Source organism: Drosophila bipectinata, chromosome 2R (assembly GCF_030179905.1).
Source record: "Drosophila bipectinata strain 14024-0381.07 chromosome 2R, DbipHiC1v2, whole genome shotgun sequence".
NCBI lineage: Eukaryota > Metazoa > Arthropoda > Insecta > Diptera > Drosophilidae > Drosophila > Drosophila bipectinata.
In genome coordinates this window covers 260,904-286,414 of record NC_091737.1, presented here as the reverse complement: position 1 = coordinate 286,414, position 25,511 = coordinate 260,904, and the positions used below count along the sequence as shown (strand labels likewise).

General features: G+C 41.8%; 1 protein-coding gene across 1 annotated transcript in view; it reads right to left on the bottom strand.

The window, feature by feature from the left end:
* LOC122321159 (cell adhesion molecule Dscam2-like) overlaps positions 1-25,511 on the bottom strand; it is a 994,286-nt gene that overhangs the window by 853,710 nt on the left and 115,065 nt on the right. Inside the window, exon 2 of the mRNA XM_070278943.1 lies at positions 12,407-12,495. Within this exon, the coding sequence (XP_070135044.1) occupies positions 12,407-12,482 (76 nt within the window). The 5' untranslated portion in view covers positions 12,483-12,495. The remainder of the gene's footprint in view (positions 1-12,406; positions 12,496-25,511) is intronic.

The window sequence follows — 25,511 nt, the reverse complement described above, 5'->3', positions numbered from 1 at the left end:
TGCAGAAACCATCAAAGCTATATGTATTGATTTTGATATATTTAACAAAGTAAGCACTATTGTAACTGACAATGCAGCAGCCATGATAAAGGCTTGCAAAATTTTGAAAAAAAAGAAAAACACCTTGGTTGTTTTGCCCATTTGTTAAATTTAGTTGTTCAGAGCTTTTTGGCTTTGAAAGATATCACAGTGCGACAGTGGTTTGGAACTTTTGAAGAGACCTAGTAGGAATTGTTCATTAGGTCGAGTATAGTATAAAACCATGTTTGAAATTTTTCCTACACCCTCAAATCTTGATTTATTGCGAAAAAACGGTTTTTCGAAAGTGTTTTGCTCTTAAAAATTCCTGAACGCGCAATTTTAGGCCGATTTTCAATTTTTTTATGTTTTTCAATAGTTAAATGTTGTAGCTTTTGAAAAAAAAATACATCTTCAATTTATTTAAACAGAAAGGACACAAATTTTACAAAAGAAACTGACTTTTTTGAATTTTTGTCACGTTTGTCGAACTTTGACGCCATTTTTTCGGTACAACTTCCAAGAAATGGTATCATTCAAAACACATATTAATATTGTCTCATTAATCCTGAAAACAAGACCAATTTCATTACGAAATTATGAAAATTGTTGAAGTTATTACGCTTTTCCCAAAACAAGTCAATTCAAATTCGAGCGCACCGTAACAGTATGTAAGTACCAGTATGTAAGTTAACAGAAAGATAGAAACTCAATGTAAGTTAACAGAAAGATAGAAACTCAATGGAAGATTATTCTTGTCAGTCTTATTTTTAATGATTTCATAGCTTTTACCAATGTTTATTTTTTATGTTTTTACCAATCTATTTTCTTTTTCAAAATCTGCAACATTTAACTATTGAAAAACGAAAAAAATTTTAAAATCGGTTTAAAATTACGCGTTTAGGAATTTTTAAGAGCAAAAAAGTCCCGAAAAACGTTTTTTCGCAATAAATCAAGATTTGAGGGTGTAGGAAAAATTTCAAACATGGTTTTATACTATACTCGACCTAATGAACAATTCCTACTAGGTCTCTTCAAAAGTTCCTCCAACTTTTCTTTTTTTGTCGCACTGTGTATTCAAAGCGTTCTAAAGTCTGTAAAAAATATTGTTAACTTCTTTAAAAGCGGCGCAATTGCCTATTCAAAACTACGTTCTGCGCAGGGCGTTGAAAAGCCTTTAAACTTAGTACAAAAGGTTCCAACGCATTGGAACAGCGCATTCTATATGCTTAAGCGGATTTTGGTCGTTCGAGAAGCAGTTTGCGGAGTTTTGCTGAAAACCTTGAAGGCTCCAATTCCTCTAACGGAGGAACAATTTTCTGTTATTGAAGATTTGTGTATTCTCTTAGAGCCATTTGAAATGGCGACAGTTAATACATCAGTAGCAAAAAATGTGAGGCTTAGTCCGGAAGCATCGGATGCATTTGTGTAATGCCTTCGTCACGGTTTTTCTCCCCCCAATTGGCCAATATTGGGACCGAATAATTGCCAACAGTGCGCGAGGTCCCGTATGTAAATTTCGCTCATGGAAGTCAACAATTATAGCCTGCGTAACTGGATGGCTTCTTGGAAGTATAATTGGATGCTGACTATCAAAATCCAACGACGAATTTTTTAGCCGACCGTCCACGCGCAACAGTCCAAATTTGTCCAAGAAGGGAGAGGATGAGGCAAGGGCACTGGATACCGCTATGTCTTTTGCACTGGATACCAAAAATGCACACGTTGCACTAGCCACAATAACAGCTGTGTTCCAGATTTTATATCGCTAGCCGTAACACCGATGTGGTGAATTCGTTGAGAAAACTTGTATACGTAAGCCAATACCCTCTGCAGTGCTGGAAACGAATTAGCGTACTTAGAAACCGCTGTTATATCCACGTACGGAGACTGAATGAGCAGGACCCTTGCACGTAACTCCAGGGTTGATCTCTCAGATGGGACCGCGGTTGGCCACGTCTCTTGGGATCCAACGAGACACGGAGGACCATGAGACCACAGCTTATTCTCAACCAATTCATTGGGAAGAGCACCACGCGACAGGATATCTGCTGGGTTCAAAGAAGTGGGAACATACCGCCACTCCATTTCTCTAGTTAGCTTCTGAATGGTCGAAACTCGATTGGCGACGAAAACATTAAGCCGAGAGGGTTCTTCTCGAATCCAAGACAGAGCCACAGCAGAATCGCACCAGCAAAAATACTTTCCAACGTAGACCTTCAACTGCTCTACTTCCGACATAAGTCGAGCCAACAACTCGGCTCCCGATAACTCCAGGTTAGGCACAGTTTTTACGGCGCAACTCGGGACTTCGAACAGAGTAAATAGCTTGCAGATCCTGCGCCCTTGGACACGACATAAACGCATGCCCCATACGGCTCAATGCTGGCATCACAGAATCCATGGACCTCCACGTCGGATTTCGATGTTAGCACCCATCTAGGGAATTCGGCGCGCTGCGTACTACCAAAGCTGCTAAAAATTATATTCCAGTCGCAGTGAAGAGCTTGAGGAAGACTTTCATCCCAGGACAACTTCTCACGGCACAGCTTCTGGAGAAAGATCTTTGCCTTTGAAATTACAGGACCAACAAGACCTAAGGGGTCATAAAGCCGAGCGTCTAAAGAAAGCACAATGCGCCTAGTGGGCTTTGAGATTGACTGAATCCCTTCAAAAGAAAATAGCAAGCGGTCAGTTGTAGGATCCCAAGCAAGACCCAGTGTCTTTGTGAAGTTGCTACCATCATCAAACTTTAGGAAAGACTCCCGATCTTCTTCAGGCACCTTATCCAGAACGTCAGCAACATTGGAGCACCACTTCCTTAACCGAAAATGGCCTTTGGCAAGGATTGCGGATGTTTGCTGCATTATGCTAATAGCTTCATCTATAGAGTCGCCTCCGGAAAGCAGATCATCCACATAAAAGTAGCGACGCAGAATTTCGGCCCCCTTTGGAAACATTATTTGCTCATCATCTGCCAACTGATGCATTGTCCGAACTGCTAAAAATGAGGCAGGCTTCGTTCCGTAGGTGACCGTGTCCAGCTTAAAAACCTGTAACTCATCCTGGGCGGAATCCCGCCAAAGAATACACTGAAGATAGCTGTCCTCAGGAAAAACCCTGACGCAACGATACATTTTACAAATATCTCCAGTAATGGCCACCCGATGGCATCGAAACCTTAACAGAATATGCAGTAACTTTGGCTGAATAACTGGGCCAGACATCAACACGTCATTCAATGAATATCCAGAAGTTGTGACAGCAGATCCATCAAAGACAACCCTGAGCTTGGTTGTTGAACTGTCCTCCTTTAAAACACAATGGTGTGGAAGTAAGTATTGACCAGTGACGCTCGCATCAGAAGGGACTGGAGACATGTGACCCAACTCCAGATACTCCTTTATGAAGGCAGCATATTGCTCCTTTAATTGAGGACGGCGACAGAGCTTCCTTTCGAGGGAAAGAAATCGTCGAACGGCTTGGGGGTACGACTCTCCCAGCAGCTTAGAGCCGCATTTTAACGGAAGCCGCACAGCGTAAGCGCCGGAATCAAGCCGAGCAACATGTTGCACGAAATGCGCATCGAAATCTAACTCTTCCTTCGTCCGCTTCACAATAGGCTCGGAGCAGTCTTTGATTTCCCAAAACCGGCGGAGCAAAGAATCCAGCTGATCATCAAGCATTGTTGCGCTCTCCGGAACATCCTTGTGGGCAGTGGAAACGAGTGATCTTCTCTGGACATGTGAACCGCCTCCACACACGACCCATCCAAGTTGAGTTCTCTGCAGCAATGGCAAGCCGGCTGAGAGCTTAATTTGCCCAACACACAGCAGCTCATAAAACAGACTGGCTCCGATAAGAAGGTCGATGCGCTGTGGGCGGAAAAATTCAGGATCAGCCAAAGAAAGATTGCCAGGAATATTCCAGCTGAAGACATCCAAACTGAAGCTAGGCTGCAGGTCCGTGATATTGGCGGCGATGACGGCGTTAACCAGGGCCGAGTACTCGGAACAGTGGGAACGTAGGAGAACATCAACAGAGAATCCATCTGTCGCAAAGCCGGTATCTCCAATACCAGACACCGCCATGAATGATTTGTACCTCCGGAGCTGCAGCTGACTTGCCAGCCAGGAAGTGATCACGTGCACCTGAGATCCAGAATCCAACGAAGCTCGGCATGGAACAAGGGATCCAGCGCGACTACGAACAAAAATGTTCGCTGTAGCAAGCAACGATATATCGCCGCTGTGACCTTGAGCAACTAGTGCATTAGCAGTGGACGGCGAAGAGGCTGCAGGCTCGGCGACCTCGGCTATGGCTGACGTGGGAGGACCAACCAAAGGCTGGCCGCTAGATGCCGGCGGCTCCAGGAAATGCAGCGCCTAAGTAGCAAAGCCGAGCGGCCAAAAGAGAGTCGGCTTGCGACCAGCAAAACATCAGTTACTAATTAATTGTTGTGTTTTACGGTGCAATTTTACGGGAAGTAATAACTTCCCCGTTGACAGACACCTTGAAAGCCAATCGGAAGTTTGAGTGGAAAAGTGAAGCCCAGGGGGCTTTTGAGTCGATAACGGCAAGCAAGTAAGCAGCCCCAGTACTGCGCAGCCCCAATTTTTCTCTTCCGTTCTCACTTCATTGCAGTAGGTGCAGTCTTAATGCAAGTGAACAAAGATGGCGCCGAGGTACCGATCGCTTTCATGTCAAAGAAGCAAAATCGTTGTCATCGTTGAGGTCAATTCCTTCGAATTCGATTCAACCAAATACGATTCGCTTATGAGTAAGATCCGACTTAATAACTCTTTCCTACCGTATCTCAAAATCCAAACTAAACATATATACCGACGCTTCGAACATGCAGAGGATACCAAAATTTCCGATGACCAATGCTGGAAACTTTGAGTTCCACGCCCACTCGTACCAAATGCCATTACGACTGCTCATGGAGACCCAGTACATGCCCACAGGGGTATAAACAAAACCATAGAAAGGCTCCGACGATATTATTTCTTGTATAATATGGTTAACGACGTAAAAATTTTTTTCAATAGTTGCGATATTTGTAAGGCCACGAATCACCCTAATCGATCGTTAAAGCCTCCTATGGGAAACACTGGAATACCCCAGCGTTTCTTTCAGAAGATATTTGTTGATTTTTTAGGACTCTATCCACGCAGTAAATCGATAAATGTAGGTATATTTGTGGTGCTCGACCATCTCACTAAGTTTCCTTTTTTGAAACCAGTCCGCAAGTTTACCGCCGACTCGATTGTGCGATATTTGGAAGAAGACCTGTTTCATTGTTTTGGGGTTTCAGAATATGTGATTTCTGATAATGGAATTCAGTTTAAATAAAACTTTTAATTGCTTATTAAACAAATATAATATCAGACATATATATACGGCATTTTATTCCCCACAGGGAAACGCGTCGGCAAGAGTGAATAGATAAGTTCTTTCAGCCATAAAGGCTGAAAGGCTTACATAAACCCAAATCAGAGTAACTGGGACGAAAACCTTAGTAGCATCAACTGCGCTCTACGATCTGGAGTTCATCTGGCCATAAACACGAGCCCGTATAAGCTAACTTTTGGTCAACACATGGTCACGAACGGCGAAACCTTTCAACTACTACGAGATTTATGTATGCTAGAAGATCGAAGTATCCAATTTAACAAGGAAGACTCCCTAGACATTTTACGCAGCAAAGCCCAGAATACCATGGTCAACGTAATCGGAATGAAAGGTTCTACAAGACATGAACCAGGGACGTTTCTTTTAAAGTAGGTCAAGAAATTTTCCGTCGCAATTTCCAACAAAGCAATTTGGCAAAAGGGGTTAGCTCCAAGCTGGCTCCCAATTACTTTAAAGCGCGAGTGCGAAGGAAATTAGGGAAGGTATATTACGAGCTAGAAGATCTACAAGGCCGCCTGATCGGGAATTTCCATGCCAAAGATTTTAAGCCATAAGCGTAGACAACAAGCGGGAAACTTCCTTGTGTTTTTCCACCCCAAGTTAGATTTTAGTGGGAGGGAAAATGTAATGCGATTGTTGTAACTTAAAAAACAAAAAAAAACCAAATACCTTATAAAAAACCCCATTTAGTTAAGCTTGGAATAACCAAAAACAACAAAACAAAAAGCGTGCTTAAGCTTAAAGTTCCTTATCTATTGATAATCAATTATCTACCTAGAATTGATCATTTAAGTATCGGTCTAAGCATAGAATTAGTTTTCGGTCTAAGCGGCCAAGTTAGTTTTCTCTTGTGGCTGCTAAGATAAGCGCATTGCTCGCGGTTAAACTCAAGTATATATTTAACACCCAGAAAAAATAAGACACGTTGTGGGAAATTTCCACATAAGTTTCGGCATGGAACAAGGGATCCAGCGCGACTACGAACAAAAATGTTCGCTGTAGCAAGCAACGATATATCGCCGCTGTGGCCTTGAGCAACTAGTGCATTAGCAGTGGACGGCGAAGAGGCTGCAGGCTCGGCGACCTCGGCTATGGCTGACGTGGGAGGACCAACCAAAGGCTGGCCGCTAGATGCCGGCGGCTCCAGGAAATGCAGCAGGCTGTGATGCCTCCTTCCACAACTGCGACAACTAGCAGCGAGGCACTCACGCATGTGATGGCCCGTTTGCAGACACTTTCGACAAAGACCGAGTCGCCTGGCCTCACCAAGGCGAATCTCAGGGGGCATTGATAGAAATGGGACCATCCACCGCATAGAGCACAGGTAGAGGGAAGCGAATTAGTAACAATAAAGGATGATCTACCATTATTTGCACCTCGACGCCTTCCCACATGAGCGCCCGGGGCGTATGCAGCCATGGCCACGTCCATAGCCTCCAGCGTCCTACACCGCTGCTCCGAAAATTCGGCCATCGACTCCCAAGTAGGGATGGCGTCTGAACCTGAGGAGTTTTGACTCTCCTCCCACTTGGCCTGGGTAGCTGGGTCCAACCTTTGAAGCAGAACTTGGACGATGATGCAGCTGGCGATCTGAACTGAAGTACCCAAATTCTTTAAGGCTCGCATATGGGCATTAAATTTGTCCGAAAGACTTCGAAGAGCTGCTATTGAGCCACTTTCCAACAGACTGAGGCCCAGAATCTCGTTCACGTGTGCCTGAAATATTAAGCGACGGTTATTAAATCGTTTCTCCAATAAATTCAGCGCAACATCATAGTTCTCGTCGGAGACTTCCAAGGAACGAACTGCTTCGAAAGCGGACTCCCGAAGGCAAGATCGCAACCTTTGCAACTCTTCCACCTTACTAATACGAGGATTGCTGGCGACTATGGTAGAGAAGATCGAGTAAAATTCAGCCCATTCCGAGTATCCACCGCTGAACGTAGGGAGCGGGAAAGGAGGCAGCACTTGAAAACTTTGACCTAACCCTGGGTCAGCCTGCATGGTGGACATTCCGTTGGCAAGGGTGGAGTGGGCAGCAATTCGAGATGAGCGAAGGGTCGTCTCGTGGTCAATTTCCGCCTGAATCGTCGCTACGAGCTCCGAAACAGTCCATCGAAGGTAACTGCTGATCTGCAAAATGTCCAAATCCTCAAGCTCCCCGTGGATGGACTTGTAAGTAAGTCCTGGAGAATACCCAGGGCCTTGCACTTTAAAATAGCACTCCGGGTTGGAGTGGGTGCTCCTGTGACGGCGCCGCTGGAGTTCATGATTTATTATATTGAGTTCCGAACTTGCACTTTAAAATAGCACTCCGGGTTGGAGTGGGTGCTCCTGTGACGGCGCCGCTGGAGTTCATGATTTATTATATTGAGTTCCGAACAACCCGAAATAAATTTTATTTGCTCGCGGCGAACACGATCTGTCCCACTGTGCGCTCAGAACCGTAGCGGAATTGTGGAATGTATATATATATGAAGCTATGTGCGAGCGCATGCACTTGCGTTGTTGATCGTATGTTTGTATGAAGTCTATGCGCGGGCGAATGCACTTGCGTTGTGGATCGTAAATATGTATGTGTGCTTGTGAACTAACGTTTATGTTTATGCCTGTATGTATAATATAATAATATATTATAATTTGTTTATTATTGTAAATAAACTTATTAGCCACGTATGATAATTTGATAATGATAATTTCACATAACACTGTTTACAAAATTGTTTTGTTTTTGTTTTAGTAATTTGTTTATGTGTATATAAATATATTAACGATCACGTCGGGGTTCACCAATGTTTGGTCATTGAGAGTTTTCAATGCCGTAAATAAAAAATCAGAATTTAATTCAACGTTATAACTTTATTCAGGCCGCATATGAAATTAGGATTTATGAGGATTTATAGAAAATATGGGAAATCCAATTTAGGATGCGAGCGCAGTAAGGAGATGAACGAGAGTGGCGCCAACCTTGCAGAATAGGCTGAGCGGATGCTCGCTAACTATAAACGCCTAAGTAGCAAAGCCGAGCGGCCAAAAGAGAGTCGGCTTGCGACCAGCAAAACATCAGTTACTAATTAATTGTTGTGTTTTACGGTGCAATTTTACGGGAAGTAATAACTTCCCCGTTGACAGACACCTTGAAAGCCAATCGGAAGTTTGAGTGGAAAAGTGAAGCCCAGGGGGCTTTTGAGTCGATAAAGGCAAGCATGTAAGCAGCCCCAGTACTGCGCAGCCCCAATTTTTCTCTTCCGTTCTCACTTCATTGCGACGCAAGCCACACAGGAGTAGGTGCAGTCTTAATGCAAGTGAACAAAGATGGCGCCGAGGTACCGATCGCTTTCATGTCAAAGAAGCTAAATCGTTGAGGTCAATTCCTTCGAATTCGATTCAACCAAATACGATTCGCTTATGAGTAAGTCCGACTTAATAACTCTTTCCTACCGTATCTCAAAATCCAAACTAAACATATATACCGACGCTTCGAACATGCAGAGGATACCAAAATTTCCGATGACCAATGCTGGAAACTTTGAGTTCCACGCCCACTCGTACCAAATGCCATTACGACTGCTCATGGAGACCCAGTACATGCCCACGGGGGTATAAACAAAACCATAGAAAGGCTCCGACGATATTATTTCTGGTATAATATGGTTAACGACGTAAAAATTTTTGTCAATAGTTGCGATATTTGTAAGGCCACGAATCACCCTAATCGATCGTTAAAGCCTCCTATGGGAAACACTGGAATACCCCAGTAGACTCTATCCACGCAGTAAATCGATAAATGTAGGTATATTTGTGGTGCTCGACCATCTCATCGCCAACTCGATTGTGCGATATTTGGAAGAAGATCTGTTTCATTGTTTTGGGGTTTCAGAATATGTGATTTCTGATAATGGAATTCAGTTTAAATAAAACTTTTAATTGCTTATTAAACAAATATAATATCAGACATATATATACGGCATTTTATTCCCCACAGGGAAACGCGTCGGCAAGAGTGAATAGATAAGTTCTTTCAGCCATAAAGGCTGAAAGGCTTACATAAACCCAAATCAGAGTAACTGGGACGAAAACCTTAGTAGCATCAACTGCGCTCTACGATCTGGAGTTCATCTGGCCATAAACACGAGCCCGTATAAGCTAACTTTTGGTCAACACATGGTCACGAACGGCGAAACCTTTCAACTACTACGAGATTTATGTATGCTAGAAGATCGAAGTATCCAATTTAACAAGGAAGACTCCCTAGACATTTTACGCAGCAAAGCCCAGAATACCATGGTCAACGTAATCGGAATGAAAGGTTCTACAAGACACGAACCAGGGACGTTTCTTTTAAAGTAGGTCAAGAAATTTTCCGTCGCAATTTCCAACAAAGCAATTTGGCAAAAGGGGTTAGCTCCAAGCTGGCTCCCAATTACTTTAAAGCGCGAGTGCGAAGGAAATTAGGGAAGGTATATTACGAGCTAGAAGATCTACAAGGCCGCCTGATGCCAAAGATTTTAAGCCATAAGCGTAGACAACAAGCGGGAAACTTCCTTGTGTTTTTCCACCCCAAGTTAGATTTTAGTGGGAGGGAAAATGTAATGCGATTGTTGTAACTTAAAAAACAAAAAAAAACCAAATACCTTATAAAAAACCCCATTAAGTTAAGCTTGGAATAACCAAAAACAACAAAACAAAAAGCGTGCTTAAGCTTAAAGTTCCTTATCTATTGAAAATCAATTATCTACCTAGAATTGATCATTTAAGTATCGGTCTAAGCATAGAATTAGTTTTCGGTCTAAGCGGCCAAGTTAGTTTTCTCTTGTGGCTGCTAAGATAAGCGCATTGCTCGCGGTTAAACTCAAGTATATATTTAACACCCAGAAAAAATAAGACACGTTGTGGGAAATTTCCACATAAGTTTCCCAAAACCTAAACGCCCGGGGAAGTGAGTAGCGCTCAGTGCATTAAAAGTGAATAACATTTTTTTTGTGGTGCCAATTCAAGGTAAATAAAACCTATTTATAGTTTTATCGCTCAACCCGACAAAAGATCTTTTGGACATGGAAAATAAACTCAATGTAAGTGAAATAAAAAAAAAAAACACATTACCCCAAATTAAAAATTAAAAATGATTAAAATATTATTGAAAATATTAATTAGTATTTAATAAAAATTTATGGAATTTTGGAATATTATTTTTAATGCTTTTGCTGTGTTCCACAATTAAAAACATTTTTAATTTTCATAAAAATCCTTTGCTATCAAATTTAAATTGGAAATAAATAAGTTAATTTTGAGACATTTTAAGCAATAAATTTAGGAAATAATATTAGAGAATAACCGCTATGGAAGACAAGATTCTCTTAATAAACATGGTTCTTAATATTATTTTTATTTAGCTATATATATTATTATTTCATATTAATTCGACTTTGTTTGGTCATTGAGAGTTTTCAATGCCGGGAAATGAAAGACGAATTTAATTACAGTACGTTATATTTTATTTATGCTGCAGGAAGATGAAACTGGGATCAACCATTGTGATCGTCCAGTTTATGGTGCTAAGCAGTGACTAATAATATGGACAGAGAGTGCGGCTCGACTAGACATACGCGAAGCTAAAGCTCTTGATAGTGGAGAGGGCGGCCCGACATAGTGATTGAGATGCTAAAGCTCTCTTAAAATAGGCCCGTTGAAGTCGAGCGGCCGAGAAAGAGTCGGCTTGCGACCAACTAAGGCGATATATCCATACTTTAGCTTAATAAATAAACTATAACTAATTATTACACTAAACATTACGTAAAAATTATTTAAACATTATTTAAACATAAACATTAAACGCCGTGCTGCTGCTTGACCCGACAGACTTATTATTTCTTATGCCGTCTAATAGAGATGTAAATCCTAAGATAATTTTTTTCGATTATAACATATCTACTAAATACATTTAATTATATACTTAATATAAATATCCTTTTTTTGCCTTATGCAACCTTATAAACATGAATAAATTTTATAACGTTTAAAAATGAATTGCAAAATCTATTATCTGTGGGAGTCATACAGGATGAAGATGGCAAGTGAAATTAGATAGCCGATTTCTTTGGGATCACCAATAATTATAATTATTTCGCGGAGCTGGTGATCATGGAAGGGTGGGCAACGACTTTGGCAAAACATCCACCCAGCTTTTCGTCATCTGCTGCAATTCCACCAGCGCAGTGACAACGGCCTTAATTACTTTGAATGTCGAAAGCAATGCAAGAATCCTTTTTGTCCCACTTCCCGCTATTTCCTTTAATACGTTCTAACCCCCCGCACGCGAATTTCTTTTAAATAATCGATTGATAACTGCGAGCGAGTACCACAAGGACCCTAGGGATCCACTCCTTTCTATTGACCAAAAAGCAGGAACCAGTGCGTGCAACCTCCTTGCAGCTACACTATTATCTGCCCACTTACATGGTTACAAATGAATGATCGAAAATTATATAACTTCGGTGTTGTTAGAGTTCGAGTTTTGAACGAATGCTATTTTTGACAAAATAATACGACACACAAATTTCATAACGATCGGCCGACTATATCTTATAGATCCCATATAACTGAACGATCGAAAATAGTATTTGGTAAATATACCAACTTTGGTGTTCTTGAAGATAGGATCTTGGTAATTTTTTAAGATTTTTTTTGTAATAAATTGGTTTGCGGGAGGAGGCGGGGCAACAATTTGAAAAAAATTTGAACTGCGTGGGTATTATAAGAGACTTTATGCCAAATCCTGTAGCTCTATCTCTTATTTTCTGTGATCCATGAGGTCGTACGGACAGACCGGCAGACTCTACGAGTACCGGATATAAAAATGATTAACTGATAAAAAAAAATATATAATGTCTGCTGCTAAAACATGAAAAAGCAATTACAGCTTTTGAACGGTTCAATTACGTAACATACTATTTAAAATGCCTTGTTTACCTACCATTCTGTGGATAAGGTTCGGCTACTTTAAAAAGAATAGCCAATAATATAGATCTCCAAGTAAAGCAAGTCATCATTATTTTTTTTAATCTGAAAATAAAATCAATATAATTTGTTTTTTTCATTAGGCTTTTTTAATTTAGAAAGAATGTTTGTTTAATTTGTTGAGTGTTTAATTTAGAAAGAATGAAAAAATATTTTTCGGAAAGTTTGTCCAATCAATAAAGTACGAAAAACGGTCATAACGGTATATGGCTAAGCTAAAAAGTGGAAAAAAATAAACAAAATCAAGCACGAATTCAAAATGCATTGGGATTTTTATAATGAAAAGAAGGAAAATGTCTGCGAAATGTTGTGAGTTATTTGAAAGAAAATAAATTAATTCCGCCACATGTTAACGTGTTTTTAATCACTCTTTGAATGTCGGGTCATGCAGCAGCACGGCGTATAATGTTTATGTTTAAATAATGTTTATGTTATGTTTAGTGTAATGTTTATTTATTAGGCTTAAGTTTGTACGAACAATAAGTTTGATCGCAAGCCGACTATCTCTCGGCCGCTCGACTCTACGGGCTTTCTATAGAGAGTTTTAGCTCAGCAATGTCTAGGTCGGGCCGCCCTCTCCATGTTCGACAGCTTAAGCTCGAGGTGACTTGTCGGGCCTGCATGCACCATAAGCTGGTCTATCGTCTGATCACCCGGCTTCATCTGCATGCAGGAATAAACATTTATAACGTTTCAAATTAATTAAATTCTTCGTTTTATTTCACTGGCATTGAAAACTCTCAATTACCAAACCTTGAATTTGAGACAATTATTATTGAGTGCTGTCCAAAATAGAGTCACAATAATTATATATCTTATACCCAAAAGTACTACTTTACTTTTGCCTACTTCATCAGGGGTTTTCATGAAAAGAGCAAGACCAAAAGTAAGAGTACTATATGTATATTGGTGAGAAAATCGAACTTCTGCAGAAGAGATCAGGGCATTCACTGATTTACTGTTGTTTATATTGTTGTAATATTATTAAATAATAAATGATTTAATAATAGTGATTTATATACCCTTGCAGAGGGTATATAATTTTGGTCAAAAGTGTGCAACGCAGTGAAGGATACATCTTCGACCCTATAAAGTATATATATTCTTGATCAGGATCACCTCCTGAGTTGATATAAGCATGTCCGTCTGCCCGTCTGTCTGTCCGTCTGTCTGTTTCTACCCAAACTAGTCTCTCAGTTTTAAAGCTATCGTCTTAAAACTTTGCACACACCCTTCTTTTCTTTGCACGCAGTATATAAGTCGGAACGACCGGGATCGGCCGACTGTATCCTATAGCTGCCATATAACTGATTGATCGGAAATGGTATAACTTTGGTGTTTGGCAAATTAATACGACATGCCAGATTTCATAAGGATCGGCCGACTATATCCTATAGTTGCAATATAACTGAACGATCGGAGATGGTTTTTGGTAGAAATAGAAACTTTGGTATTTTTGAAGAAAGAAGTTTGGACTTGGTTTAAATTTTGTATTACTATAAATTGGGTTATATTATCATATTCTCATAAGGATCGGCCAACTATATCCAATGTTTGCGATATATATCCGGTTTTAACTGCAAGGGTATATCAACTTCGGCTCCGGTCGAAGATCTGTGAAAGTTTTTAACTCGCGATAAAACACTGAAGGAGCGTTCTCCACCAGCGACACTTATTTGTAATAATTGTACAAAAAATTCTCAAAGCAACACAGACATTTGAAAAAAGATTCTGAAGGTTTTTTGAGTACAGAGCGTTCAGCAATGCAAATGGAGGAAGGTTCTTTTCAAAATTATCTACATATATATGTTTGAGGTGGACGATTTCATCTTTCAACTCTTCGGAAACATCAGCTCCGTACTTCTTCGTGAATTCTCCGGCAGACGTCTGGAGAGTATCTTCATCCAACGTGGTGAATTTCCATAAAAAAGAGAACGCTTCGTTCAAATTTTTTACTGCTTTGAATCTTTTTGTCATTTCTGCAATGACCGAATCGATGATGCTGAAGAAAATGCTGGTCTTGAATTTTTCTTCTTCAGAAGTGATGTCGGTTGCTGGACTTTCGTCTTCATCATCCAAAAATACTTTTGCGCGTTTTATTTTTCGAATTGTTGGTAAAGTTTGAAGTTTGACATTTGAAATGTTCCACCCTCTTGCAAGAAGTTCACATTCACTTAGAATGAGATCCCATCGATTTCGTATCAACTGCAAATCTGAAAGGAGAGCCTTCAGATTGTCAACTTCAACGTCTATAGTAGCTCATCTTGCTTGAAGGACGACGTCTCATTAATAGCACCCAAAATTTTGAACCAAATCGACGACATCAAGATACATTCGAACGAATTCATGTATAATATTTATACCCTTGCAGAGGGTATTATAATTTTGTCCAAAAGTGTGCAACGCAGTGAAGGAGACATCTCCGACCCTATAAAGTATATATATTCTTGATCAGGATCACCTCCTGAGTTGATATGAGCATGTCCGTCTGGCCGTCTGTCCGTCTGTCTGTCTGTCTGTTTCTACGCGAACTAGTCTCTCAGTTTTAAAGCTATCGTCTTGAAACTTTGCACACACCCTTCTTTCCTTTGCACGCAGTATATAAGTCGGAACGACCGGGATTGGCCGACTATATCCTATAGCTGCCATATAACTGATTGATCGGAAATGGTATAAATTTGTTGTTTTTAGAGTTAGAGAGTTCAAATTTGACATGAGTTCTATTTTTGGCAAAACATTACGACATGCCAAATTTCATAAGGATCGGCCGACTATATCCTATAGCTGCCATATAACTGAACGATCGGAAATGACCCAACTTTCGTGTTTTTGAAGATAGAAAGCTGAAATTTAATACAGATTCTATTTTTGGTCAGTTGATCCAACCTACCAAATTTCATAAGGATCGGCCGACTATATCCTATAGCTGCCATATAACTGATTGATCGGAAATGGTATAACTTTGGTGTTTTTAGAGGGCTGAAAATTGACATGAGAGCTATTTTTGGCAAAATAATACGACATGCCAAATTTCATATGGATCGGACGACTATATCTTATAGCTGCCATATAACTGAACGATCGGAAATGACCCAACTTTCGTGTTTTTGAAGATAGAAAGCTGGAACTTGGTACACATTCTATTTTTGGTCAGTTAATCCGACCTACAAAATTTCATTAGGATCGGCCGACTATATCCTATAGCTGCAATATAACTGAACGATCGGAAATGGTATTTGGTAGAAATATCAACTTTTGTATTTTTGAAGATAGAAGCTTGGGACTTTTTTTTCGATTTTTTAGTGTAATTGATTGGTTTTATTATGATGTAATCATAAGGATCGGCCAACTATATCCGATGTTTGCAATATATATCCGGTTTTAGCTGCAAGGGTATATCAACTTCGGCTCCGCCCGAAGTTAGCTTTGCTTTCTTGTTTTGAATACCGTTGATGTCTCGGAGAGTTTCTGCTATCAAATTGAGTTTTTCCCTTCGTCAAGTGCTTCTTGTTTAACGGTTTAACGGCGTCAAGTCTTGCAGACCATCGCGTATCGGACATACTGTGAAGGGAAGAGGAAATTTTCTTTTGAAGGAGTTCCCTTCGTTGAGGGTTTGCACTGAATATATTATAACATAAAATCTGATTATAATATCACTAATATTCCTACTGATATTCGGTACACATTATCACTGATAATTTTTCAGGTTCCAAATCTTAGCGATTTCTTTAAAATATCGCGGAGCATTTTTTTGTACACAGTTTATTTGAGTTTTCGCCAAAAATCCGGGCCCGGGGGGAAACACCCCGTTATGCACACTTCGGGCTGTCTGTGTAGTCTGCGGGGACGCCCACAACTCCGCTTACTGCACTACAAACATGGACAGTACCGTGAAGAAATGTGGAATCTGCGGAGGCAACCATACGGCAGACTAAGATTTATGGTGTACAAGGAGTTGAAGAGTCGCATGCGTCAAGCGACCGCAACGCGTAACTAAAATCGGAATATGCACATTGCGTTAACAACTACGCCAGACGTCTTCTTGGCCAAAACTGCGACGTCCTCATTCGGTCCCCTAAACACCACCAACGGCTTTTCCTATGCCGATGCTCTACGATCTGGAAGGGAAATTCCAATTCAGCCTAACTCTCAAAGCGCTCAACAGGCCCCAGAACAGCCACACAGCAAAACGGAAACTATGAAGCTACCCTTCAAAAAAGTATGATGGAGCTTATGTCATTTATAAAAACGACCATGCAAACACTTCTTCAAAACCATAACATGGTGATACAGCTGCTCGTAGCATAACAGCCTTAATAATCTAAGGCGGCTCTACGAATATCAATGTGGAACGCCAATGGTGTCTCACGGCATAAACTACAATTGTCACAATTCTTGACCGAAAACCATATTGACGTTAAGCCACTGGTGAAAACGTATCTTACAAGCAAATACAACTTTCAAATAAGAGGCTATACAATCTACTGCATAAATCATCCAAATGGAAAAGCTCATGGCGGAACTGGAACTCAAATCAAAGCCTACATTAAAGACCATTTTCACAAAAGGTTTGCAACAAATTTCTTGCAGGCTACATAGATAAAATTAAGTCAAGTTACGGAAGCCTTTCAATCGCTGCTGTTTACTGCCCTCCTCTTTACTTTCTCAATCTCGGAAGGACAATTTATGGACTTCTACAATTCACTTGGAGATCGTTTCATAGCCGCAGAAGACTACAACGCCAAACATACGCACTGGGGATCACGTCTAGTGACTCTCAAAGGAAGGCAATTGTACAATGCAATTATAAATGTAAGAAATAAACTGGACTATGTTTCCCCTGGAAGTCGCACATACTGTCCAACCGACCTATGCAAGCTCCCAGACCTTATTGATTTTGCGGTGACAGAAAACAAACCTCGCAATCTAATAAGTACCAAAGCAGTCTCGGACTTATCATCAGACCACTCGCCTGAGCTTTTAACACTTCTTCAAAGCCCAGAAATAACCCAACACCTCTTCAGCCTGACGGCGCCAAAAACAAACTGGATTAAATACAAAAAGTACGTGAGTATACTCGGTCAGGAGCTTAGCATGGAATCGTACATCGACTACATTACGAGCGCCCTGGAAGAAGTACTCGTTGCGGCAGCTAAAATCTCTACTCCTGAAGGAATGGGAGTAGACCGAAACGAATACTACAAATCCAATTAGCAAGTCGGACAGATCGTGCGAGAAAAGAGGCGCACGCGTCGTGATTGCAAAACAGCTGATCACCAACTTCAAAGCAACGCCTTAAGGAAGCACCCGATCACTCGGCCAGGCTCTTCAACAACAGGAAGAAAGTACGCAGCTGAGGTACATCTAAAATCTTTCACCAACAAGCACAAAGTATCCCCTGTGGAGGGCCCATCCAAATCATAGTCCCCCAATTGAAACGACTACTCCGATAAGAAACTCTTCGGAATGCGGGGCTCGCAGCGACGAAGACCGAGCTGAAACTTTCGGTACACATCTCGAAAGTGTCTTCCAGCCTAATCTTGCCTCAAATTCATTTTTCCTGCCAGTAATTCACCTTCATTCCGGCCGAACGAAATCAAAAAAGTCGTGAGAGGACTAAAAACAAATAAGGCTCCCGGTGGTGACCTACTGACGCCAAAAATGTTGATCGATTTTCCAAAATGCGCTATTGAGGTCGCTGCAAACTATTTAATGCGATCATTAATCTTCGCTATTACCCAAAATAGTGGAAGAAATCCATCATCATAATGCTACCGAAGCCTGGAAAAGACCACACAATTCTGACATCGTACAGATCAATAAGGCTTCTATCTTTTTTGTTTTAATTGTTAATTGTATAATACCACATCTGGAAGCTTGCAACTTTATTCCGGCACACCAATTTGACTTCCGAAGAAACCACCGAACCATCAAGCAAGTGAACAGATTAACATCTGAATTCGCTCAGCCTTCGAACAGCGAGAATAATGTACGAGCTTTACTGTACTAGCTCATACTGAATAGCCTTCGAACGATTTTGGCTCAATGGACTCATGCGAAAAACTAAGCGTATTTGCCAATTTACTCCCACAAGCTACTGGAATCATATCTCAACAGGGCGTGTCTCGGATCTCTCCGAACTTGTTTTACGTGGCGTGTTCCACACTGAAGGGATTACGACCACGGCACTCGTATATACCCACAAGAGGTATATAGTGCATGGGCACGGATGGTACGCCTACCAGCGCCCCAGACTAGAAGCTATAGCTATGTACATAGCAACCAGTCTGGTACCTTTCTAGTATGTGCTTGCCGGGCAGCATACTCCCTCTGGATAAGATGCGAAATGTATCTATCACCTCTACTTATCTATGGGTCCGAGTTGTATAACGCAACTCCACGTCGAGTCCAAGGATTCTACCCGCGATACTGGTATCAACCACAGCCACCACGATACTCCCTCAAGGGGGCCAACCTCACTGAACAGCCCTAGCACTGTTCACCCGTGGTACCGAAGTTTGTGGGCTCGATGATCCACCCCTTTAGCTCCGACAAGCTCGGATGGGGGCCCTGCCATGTTAGTCGCCTCGTACGACAAGCTCTGGCGAGCTGTGGCAGAATTCTTCGCCGCTAGCCACACGGCACATGCGGAAAACTAAGCGTATTTACCAATATACACCCACAAGCTACTGGAATCATATCTCTACAATAGGGTATTCTCTGTGAAATGCAACGGAGCTAATTCGGGTGACTACATCATCGAAGCTGGATTTTCACAAGGAACACAACTCGGCCCAACTGGCTGATCATCTAACAGTAGTGGAAAGGTGCAGTTGCAGATCCCTCAAGCTAACGAAGTAACGTACCTTGGAGTCCACCTTGATAGACGACTAACCTGGCGTAAGCACATCGACTGCAAGAAAATGCACCTAAAACTGAAAGCCAGCAGTCTCCACTGGATCATAAACTCACCATCGCCACTGTGCCTGGACTACAAGATACTTTTCTACAATTCAGTCCTAAAGCCAATCTGGATGTATGGCTCCCACCTGTGGGGGAACGTGAGACGAAATCCAAAAGCAAAACGAGTCCTACAAAGAAAAACTGTATTCGCACCCAAATTTTCTCGCTCCGGGATTGACTCGGGTTTTAAGCGTATCCCGCCTGCGACGCCACAACCTTCCAACCCTGCAATCGCTTTTTACGGCCGTCGAACTCTGTATCAGTCAATATGACTGTAAGTTAAATTAAAAAAATAAGATTAATTAAACTTCTTGTTAGTTTCGCAAAGAGAAGATTCAAAAAATATAAGCAACGTTTAAAAAAAAAAGTATATTACAACACAATTACAATTACAGTAAATAAGTAAAAAGTAACACAAAAGTAAAATCCAATTCAGGAATAAAAGCGTTTGCCATCTTTGTAATCGATAATTTATAAATGAATTAGTGATAAATTCGTTAAAAAAAGGCCATCGATTATGGAAAAAAAAGTCGATTTAAAAAAAAATGGTTCCCACAATCGATAGTATTGACAGCGCCCCGATGTTTGGGCGCTTGGGGAATCTAAGAAATCGGGCACTTCCACAAGTGTTATTCCACTACCACATATAGCAATATTGCTTGATGCCATTGCCTCTTTCTTATTCCATTAAAAGTTCCTTGGGCGAATGCATTATAGCTTCGCCAAGGCGAAGTACGAAAGTGTCACCTTCAAAGTTTTTATATTCCAGTGTTCTGTTAAGATGTTGTTCCCGCCCATTGTGGTGGTCACGCTCCTTTCTGCATTCTATGTTAGTTTTTTCTATATAGTAAGCAATTTTAAGGCATTTATCTTTAAGAACGGGGCGCTCGAATATGTTGAATTCATACCTTGTATTTTTCTCTTTAAGCAATTCCGAATTTCAGCTACCGCATTCCAGTAATACTTGTTGCTGGGAAAACTTTTATGCCGAAAAGGATAGTACACTGACTTTATTTTTATCATTACTTTTATTTTGTTTGCTGCCACATGTGAAGTTCGAACGTAAATTGAAATTTGGGTTCTCTCAGAGGTCTGGGGTGGAATCGGTTGGAATCCCCCTCGCCTAGTAACTAGTAACACCGAAATTTCTTTTACAACGTCAACCGTAACAACAACAAAAACCGCAACTGTATCGACATCGCGTTTATCGACATCATCATCTAGCAGCGCAAATATTGATACATACGTTTGCTGAAACTCCAATTTTGCGCAATAAAATCCAAAATTATTTTTTTCAATTTTCAAATTTTTTTCTCGAAATTCCGTTAAACAAGAAAGCAAAGCTAACTTCGGGCGGAGCCGAAGTTGATATACCCTTGCAGCTAAAACCGGATATATATTGCAAACATCGGATATAGATGGCCGATCCTTATGATTACATCATAATAAAACCAATCAATTACACTAAAAAATCGAAAAAAAAGTCCCAAGCTTCTATCTTCAAAAATACAAAAGTTGATATTTCTACCAAATACCATTTCCGATCGTTCAGTTATATTGCAGCTATAGGATATAGTCGGCCGATCCTTATGAAATTTGGCATGTCGTAATGTTTTGCCAAAAATAGCACTCATGTCAAATTTGAACTCTCTAACTCTAAAAAGTTAGTTATACCATTTCCAAAGTTATACCATTTCCGATCAATCAGTTATATGGCAGCTATAGGATATAGTCGGCCGATCCCGGTCGTTCCGACTTATATACTGCGTGCAAAGGAAAGAAGGGTGTGTGCAAAGTTTCAAGACGATAGCTTTACAACTGAGAGACTAGTTCGCGTAGAAACAGACAGACAGACAGACGGACAGACGGACATGCTCATATCAACTCAGGAGGTGATCCTGATCAAGAATATATATACTTTATAGGGTCGGAGATGTCTCCTTCACTGCGTTGCACACTTTTGGACAAAATTATAATACCCTCTGCAAGGGTATAACAAGGGTATAAAAATTGTCGCACCATTATAAAAATATTCTTAAATTTTTTTTCATAAATTTTGGCGACCGTCTTTATCTTTTTGATAGCCATTAAATACAGTTGTATTTACGCAATGGAAAAAAATGGAATTTTATCGATTTTTTTTGACACCATAGAAAATATTTATGAAAAATGTTTTACCGTCGTTGTTTAGTACATGCTTCTGGGTACTTATTTAAATTTTTTCATAAAAGAAATTGTTTGGTCATCGAGAGTTTTCGATGCCGTAAATAGAAAATCAGAATTTAATTAATTTCAACGTTATAAACTTTATTTAGGCCGCATATGAAATTAGGATTTATGAACAATATTTGAAATCCAATTTAGGATGCGAGCGCAGTAAGAAGACGAACGAGAGTGGCGCCAACCTTGCAGAATAGGCTGAGCGGATGCTCGCTAACTATAAACGCCTAAGTAGCAAAGCCGAGCGGCCGAAAGAGAGTCGGCTTGCGACCAGCAAAACATCAGTTACTAATTAATTGTGTTTAGATTAGTTGCTTGCTGCTTGACCCGACATTCTCCCCCCAGTTGGGGCTTCTGCTCCAACTTCATCCTTAAGGGGCAAAAGGCACAGCTTAGTCACTGCTCGCTTGGTAATTCCAGATGAGGTTTTTATCACCGCCACTCGAAAGATACCATCCCGACCAGGGATTAACTCCATTATTCTCGTAAGCGGCCATTTCATCGGAGGTAGATTCTCGTCCTTTACTAGCACCACATCGTTCGGGGCCAAGGCAGGACCGGAGGCGCGCCATTTGGAGCGCTGCTGGAGAAGACTTAGGTACTCCTCCTTCCATCGGGACCAGAAAGACTGCTGCAGGAAAGACACGCGCTGCCAGCTGTCCAACCGGTTGAAGTTCAGCTTTGTGACATCAGGCTCGATAAAGCTGACTGAAGGACCACCAGTTAAAAAATGAGCCGGGGTCAGAACATCAAGGTCTGCAGGATTTTCTGAAAGAGACAACATGAATTCGTGAATTTATAACAGCCCCAATATGGCACAGCAGCGTTCGCAGCTCCTCGAATCCCAGAACTGCAGATCCGACAGCTCGGTAAAAATGGTGCTTGGCGGTTTTAACAGCCGCTTCCCACAGACCACCGAAATGCGGAGATCGAGGAGGAATAAAATGCCATTCGATGGACTCCATAGAGCAAAACTCCAGCAGTGCCCGTTGATGCTCTTCGCTTAGAAATAATCGGCGCAGCTCCTTTAGCTCGATTTTGGCTCCAACAAAGTTGGTTGCGTTGTCAGACCAAATATGTTGAGGCCTTCGGAGGGTGCATATGAAACGCTTCAAAGCCTGCAAAAAAGACATTGTGGACAGATCCCTTACAAGCTCCAGGTGGACGGGTTTGGTAGCAAAACAAATGAAAATGCTAATGTAACATTTTACTGGAGCCTTATTACGCACTTCCGGCTTATAATAGAACGGTCCACAAAAATCCACACCAGTGACTCCGTAGACCTGGGAGCCGCTAGCTCTTTCCTCCGGGAGATCAGCTATAATGTGCTGCAACAGCCGAGGCTTAGTCCGGAAGCATCGGATGCATTTGTGTAATGCCTTCGTCACAGTTTTTCTCCCCCCAATTGGCCAATATTGGGACCGAATAATTGCCAACAGTGCGCGAGGTCCCGTATGTAAATTTCGCTCATGGAAGTCAACAATTATAGCCTGCGTAACTGGATGGCTTCTTGGAAGTATAATTGGATGCTGACTATCAAAATCCAACGACGAATTTTTTAGCCGACCGTCCACGCGCAACAGTCCAAATTTGTCCAAGAAGGGAGAGGATGAGGCAAGGGCACTGGATACCGCTATGTCTTTTCCATTTTGAAGAGCCTTTATTTCCTCCCAAAAATGCACACGTTGCACTAGCCGCAATAACAGCTGTGTTCCAGATTTTAAATCGCTAGCCGTAACACCGTTGTGGTGAATTCGTTGAGAAAACTTGTATACGTAAGCCAATACCCTCTGCAGTGCTGGAAACGAATTAGCGTAATTAGAAACCGCTGTTATATCCACGTACGGAGACTGAATGAGCAGGACCCTTGCACGTAACTCCAGGGTTGATCTCTCAGATGGGACCGCGGTTGGCCACGTCTCTTGGGATCCAACGAGAAACGGAGGACCATGAGACCACAGCTTATTCTCAACCAATTCATTGGGAAGAGCACCACGCGACAGGATATCTGCTGGGTTCAAAGAAGTGGGAACATACCGCCACTCCATTTCTCTAGTTAGCTTCTGAATGGTCGAAACTCGATTGGCGACGAAAACATTAAACCGAGAGGGTTTTTCTCGAATCCAAGACAGAGCCACAGCAGAATCGCACCAGCAAAAATACTTTCCAACGTAGACCTTCAACTGCTCTACTTCCGACATAAGTCGAGCCAACAACTCGGCTCCCGATAACTCCAGGTTAGGCACAGTTTTTACGGCGCAACTCGGGACTTCGAACAGAGTAAATAGCTTGCAGATCCTGCGCCCTTGGACACGACATAAACGCATGCCCCATACGGCTCAATGCTGGCATCACAGAATCCATGGACCTCCACGTCGGATTTCGATGTTAGCACCCATCTAGGGAATTCGGCGCGCTGCGTACTACCAAAGCTGCTACAAATCATATTCCAGTCGCAGTGAAGAGCTTGAGGAAGACTTTCATCCCAGGACAACTTCTCACGGCACAGCTTCTGGAGAAAGATCTTTGCCTTTGAAATTACAGGACCAACAAGACCTAAGGGGTCATAAAGCCGAGCGTCTAAAGAAAGCACAATGCTTTGGGCTTTGAGATTGACTGAATCCCTTCAAAAGAAAATAGCAAGCGGTCAGTTGTAGGATCCCAAGCAAGACCCAGTGTCTTTGTGAAGTTGCTACCATCATCAAACTTTAGGAAAGACTCCCGATCTTCTTCAGGCACCTTATCCAGAACGTCAGCAACATTGGAGCACCACTTCCTTAACCGAAAATGGCCTTTGGCAAGGATTGCGGATGTTTGCTGCATTATGCTAATAGCTTCATCTATAGAGTCGCCTCCGGAAAGCAGATCATCCACATAAAAGTAGCGACGCAGAATTTCGGCCCCCTTTGGAAACATTATTTGCTCATCATCTGCCAACTGATGCATTGTCCGAACTGCTAAAAATGAGGCAGGCTTCGTTCCGTAGGTGACCGTGTCCAGCTTAAAAACCTGTAACTCATCCTGGGCGGAATCCCGCCAAAGAATACACTGAAGATAGCTGTCCTCAGGAAAAACCCTGACGCAACGATACATTTTACAAATATCTCCAGTAATGGCCACCCGATGGCATCGGAACCTTAACAGAATATGCAGTAACTTTGGCTGAATAACTGGGCCAGACATCAACACGTCATTCAATGAATATCCAGAAGTTGTGACAGCAGATCCATCAAAGACAACCCTGAGCTTGGTTGTTGAACTGTCCTCCTTTAAAACACAATGGTGTGGAAGTAAGTATTGACCAGTGACGCTCGCATCAGAAGGGACTGGAGACATGTGACCCAACTCCAGATACTCCTTTATGAAGGCAGCATATTGCTCCTTTAATTGAGGACGGCGACAGAGCTTCCTTTCGAGGGAAAGAAATCGTCGAACGGCTTGGGGGTACGACTCTCCCAGCAGCTTAGAGCCGCATTTTAACGGAAGCCGCACAGCGTAAGCGCCGGAATCAAGCCGAGCAACATGTTGCACGAAATGCGCATCGCAATCTAACTCTTCCTTCGTCCGCTTCACAATAGGCTCGGAGCAGTCTTTGATTTCCCAAAACCGGCGGAGCAAAGAATCCAGCTGATCATCAAGCATTGTTGCGCTCTCCGGAACATCCTTGTGGGCAGTGGAAACGAGTGATCTTCTCTGGACATGTGAACCGCCTCCACACACGACCCATCCAAGTTGAGTTCTCTGCAGCAATGGCAAGCCGGCTGAGAGCTTAATTTGCCCAACACACAGCAGCTCATAAAACAGACTGGCTCCGATAAGAAGGTCGATGCGCTGTGGGCGGAAAAACTCAGGATCAGCCAAAGAAAGATTGCCAGGAA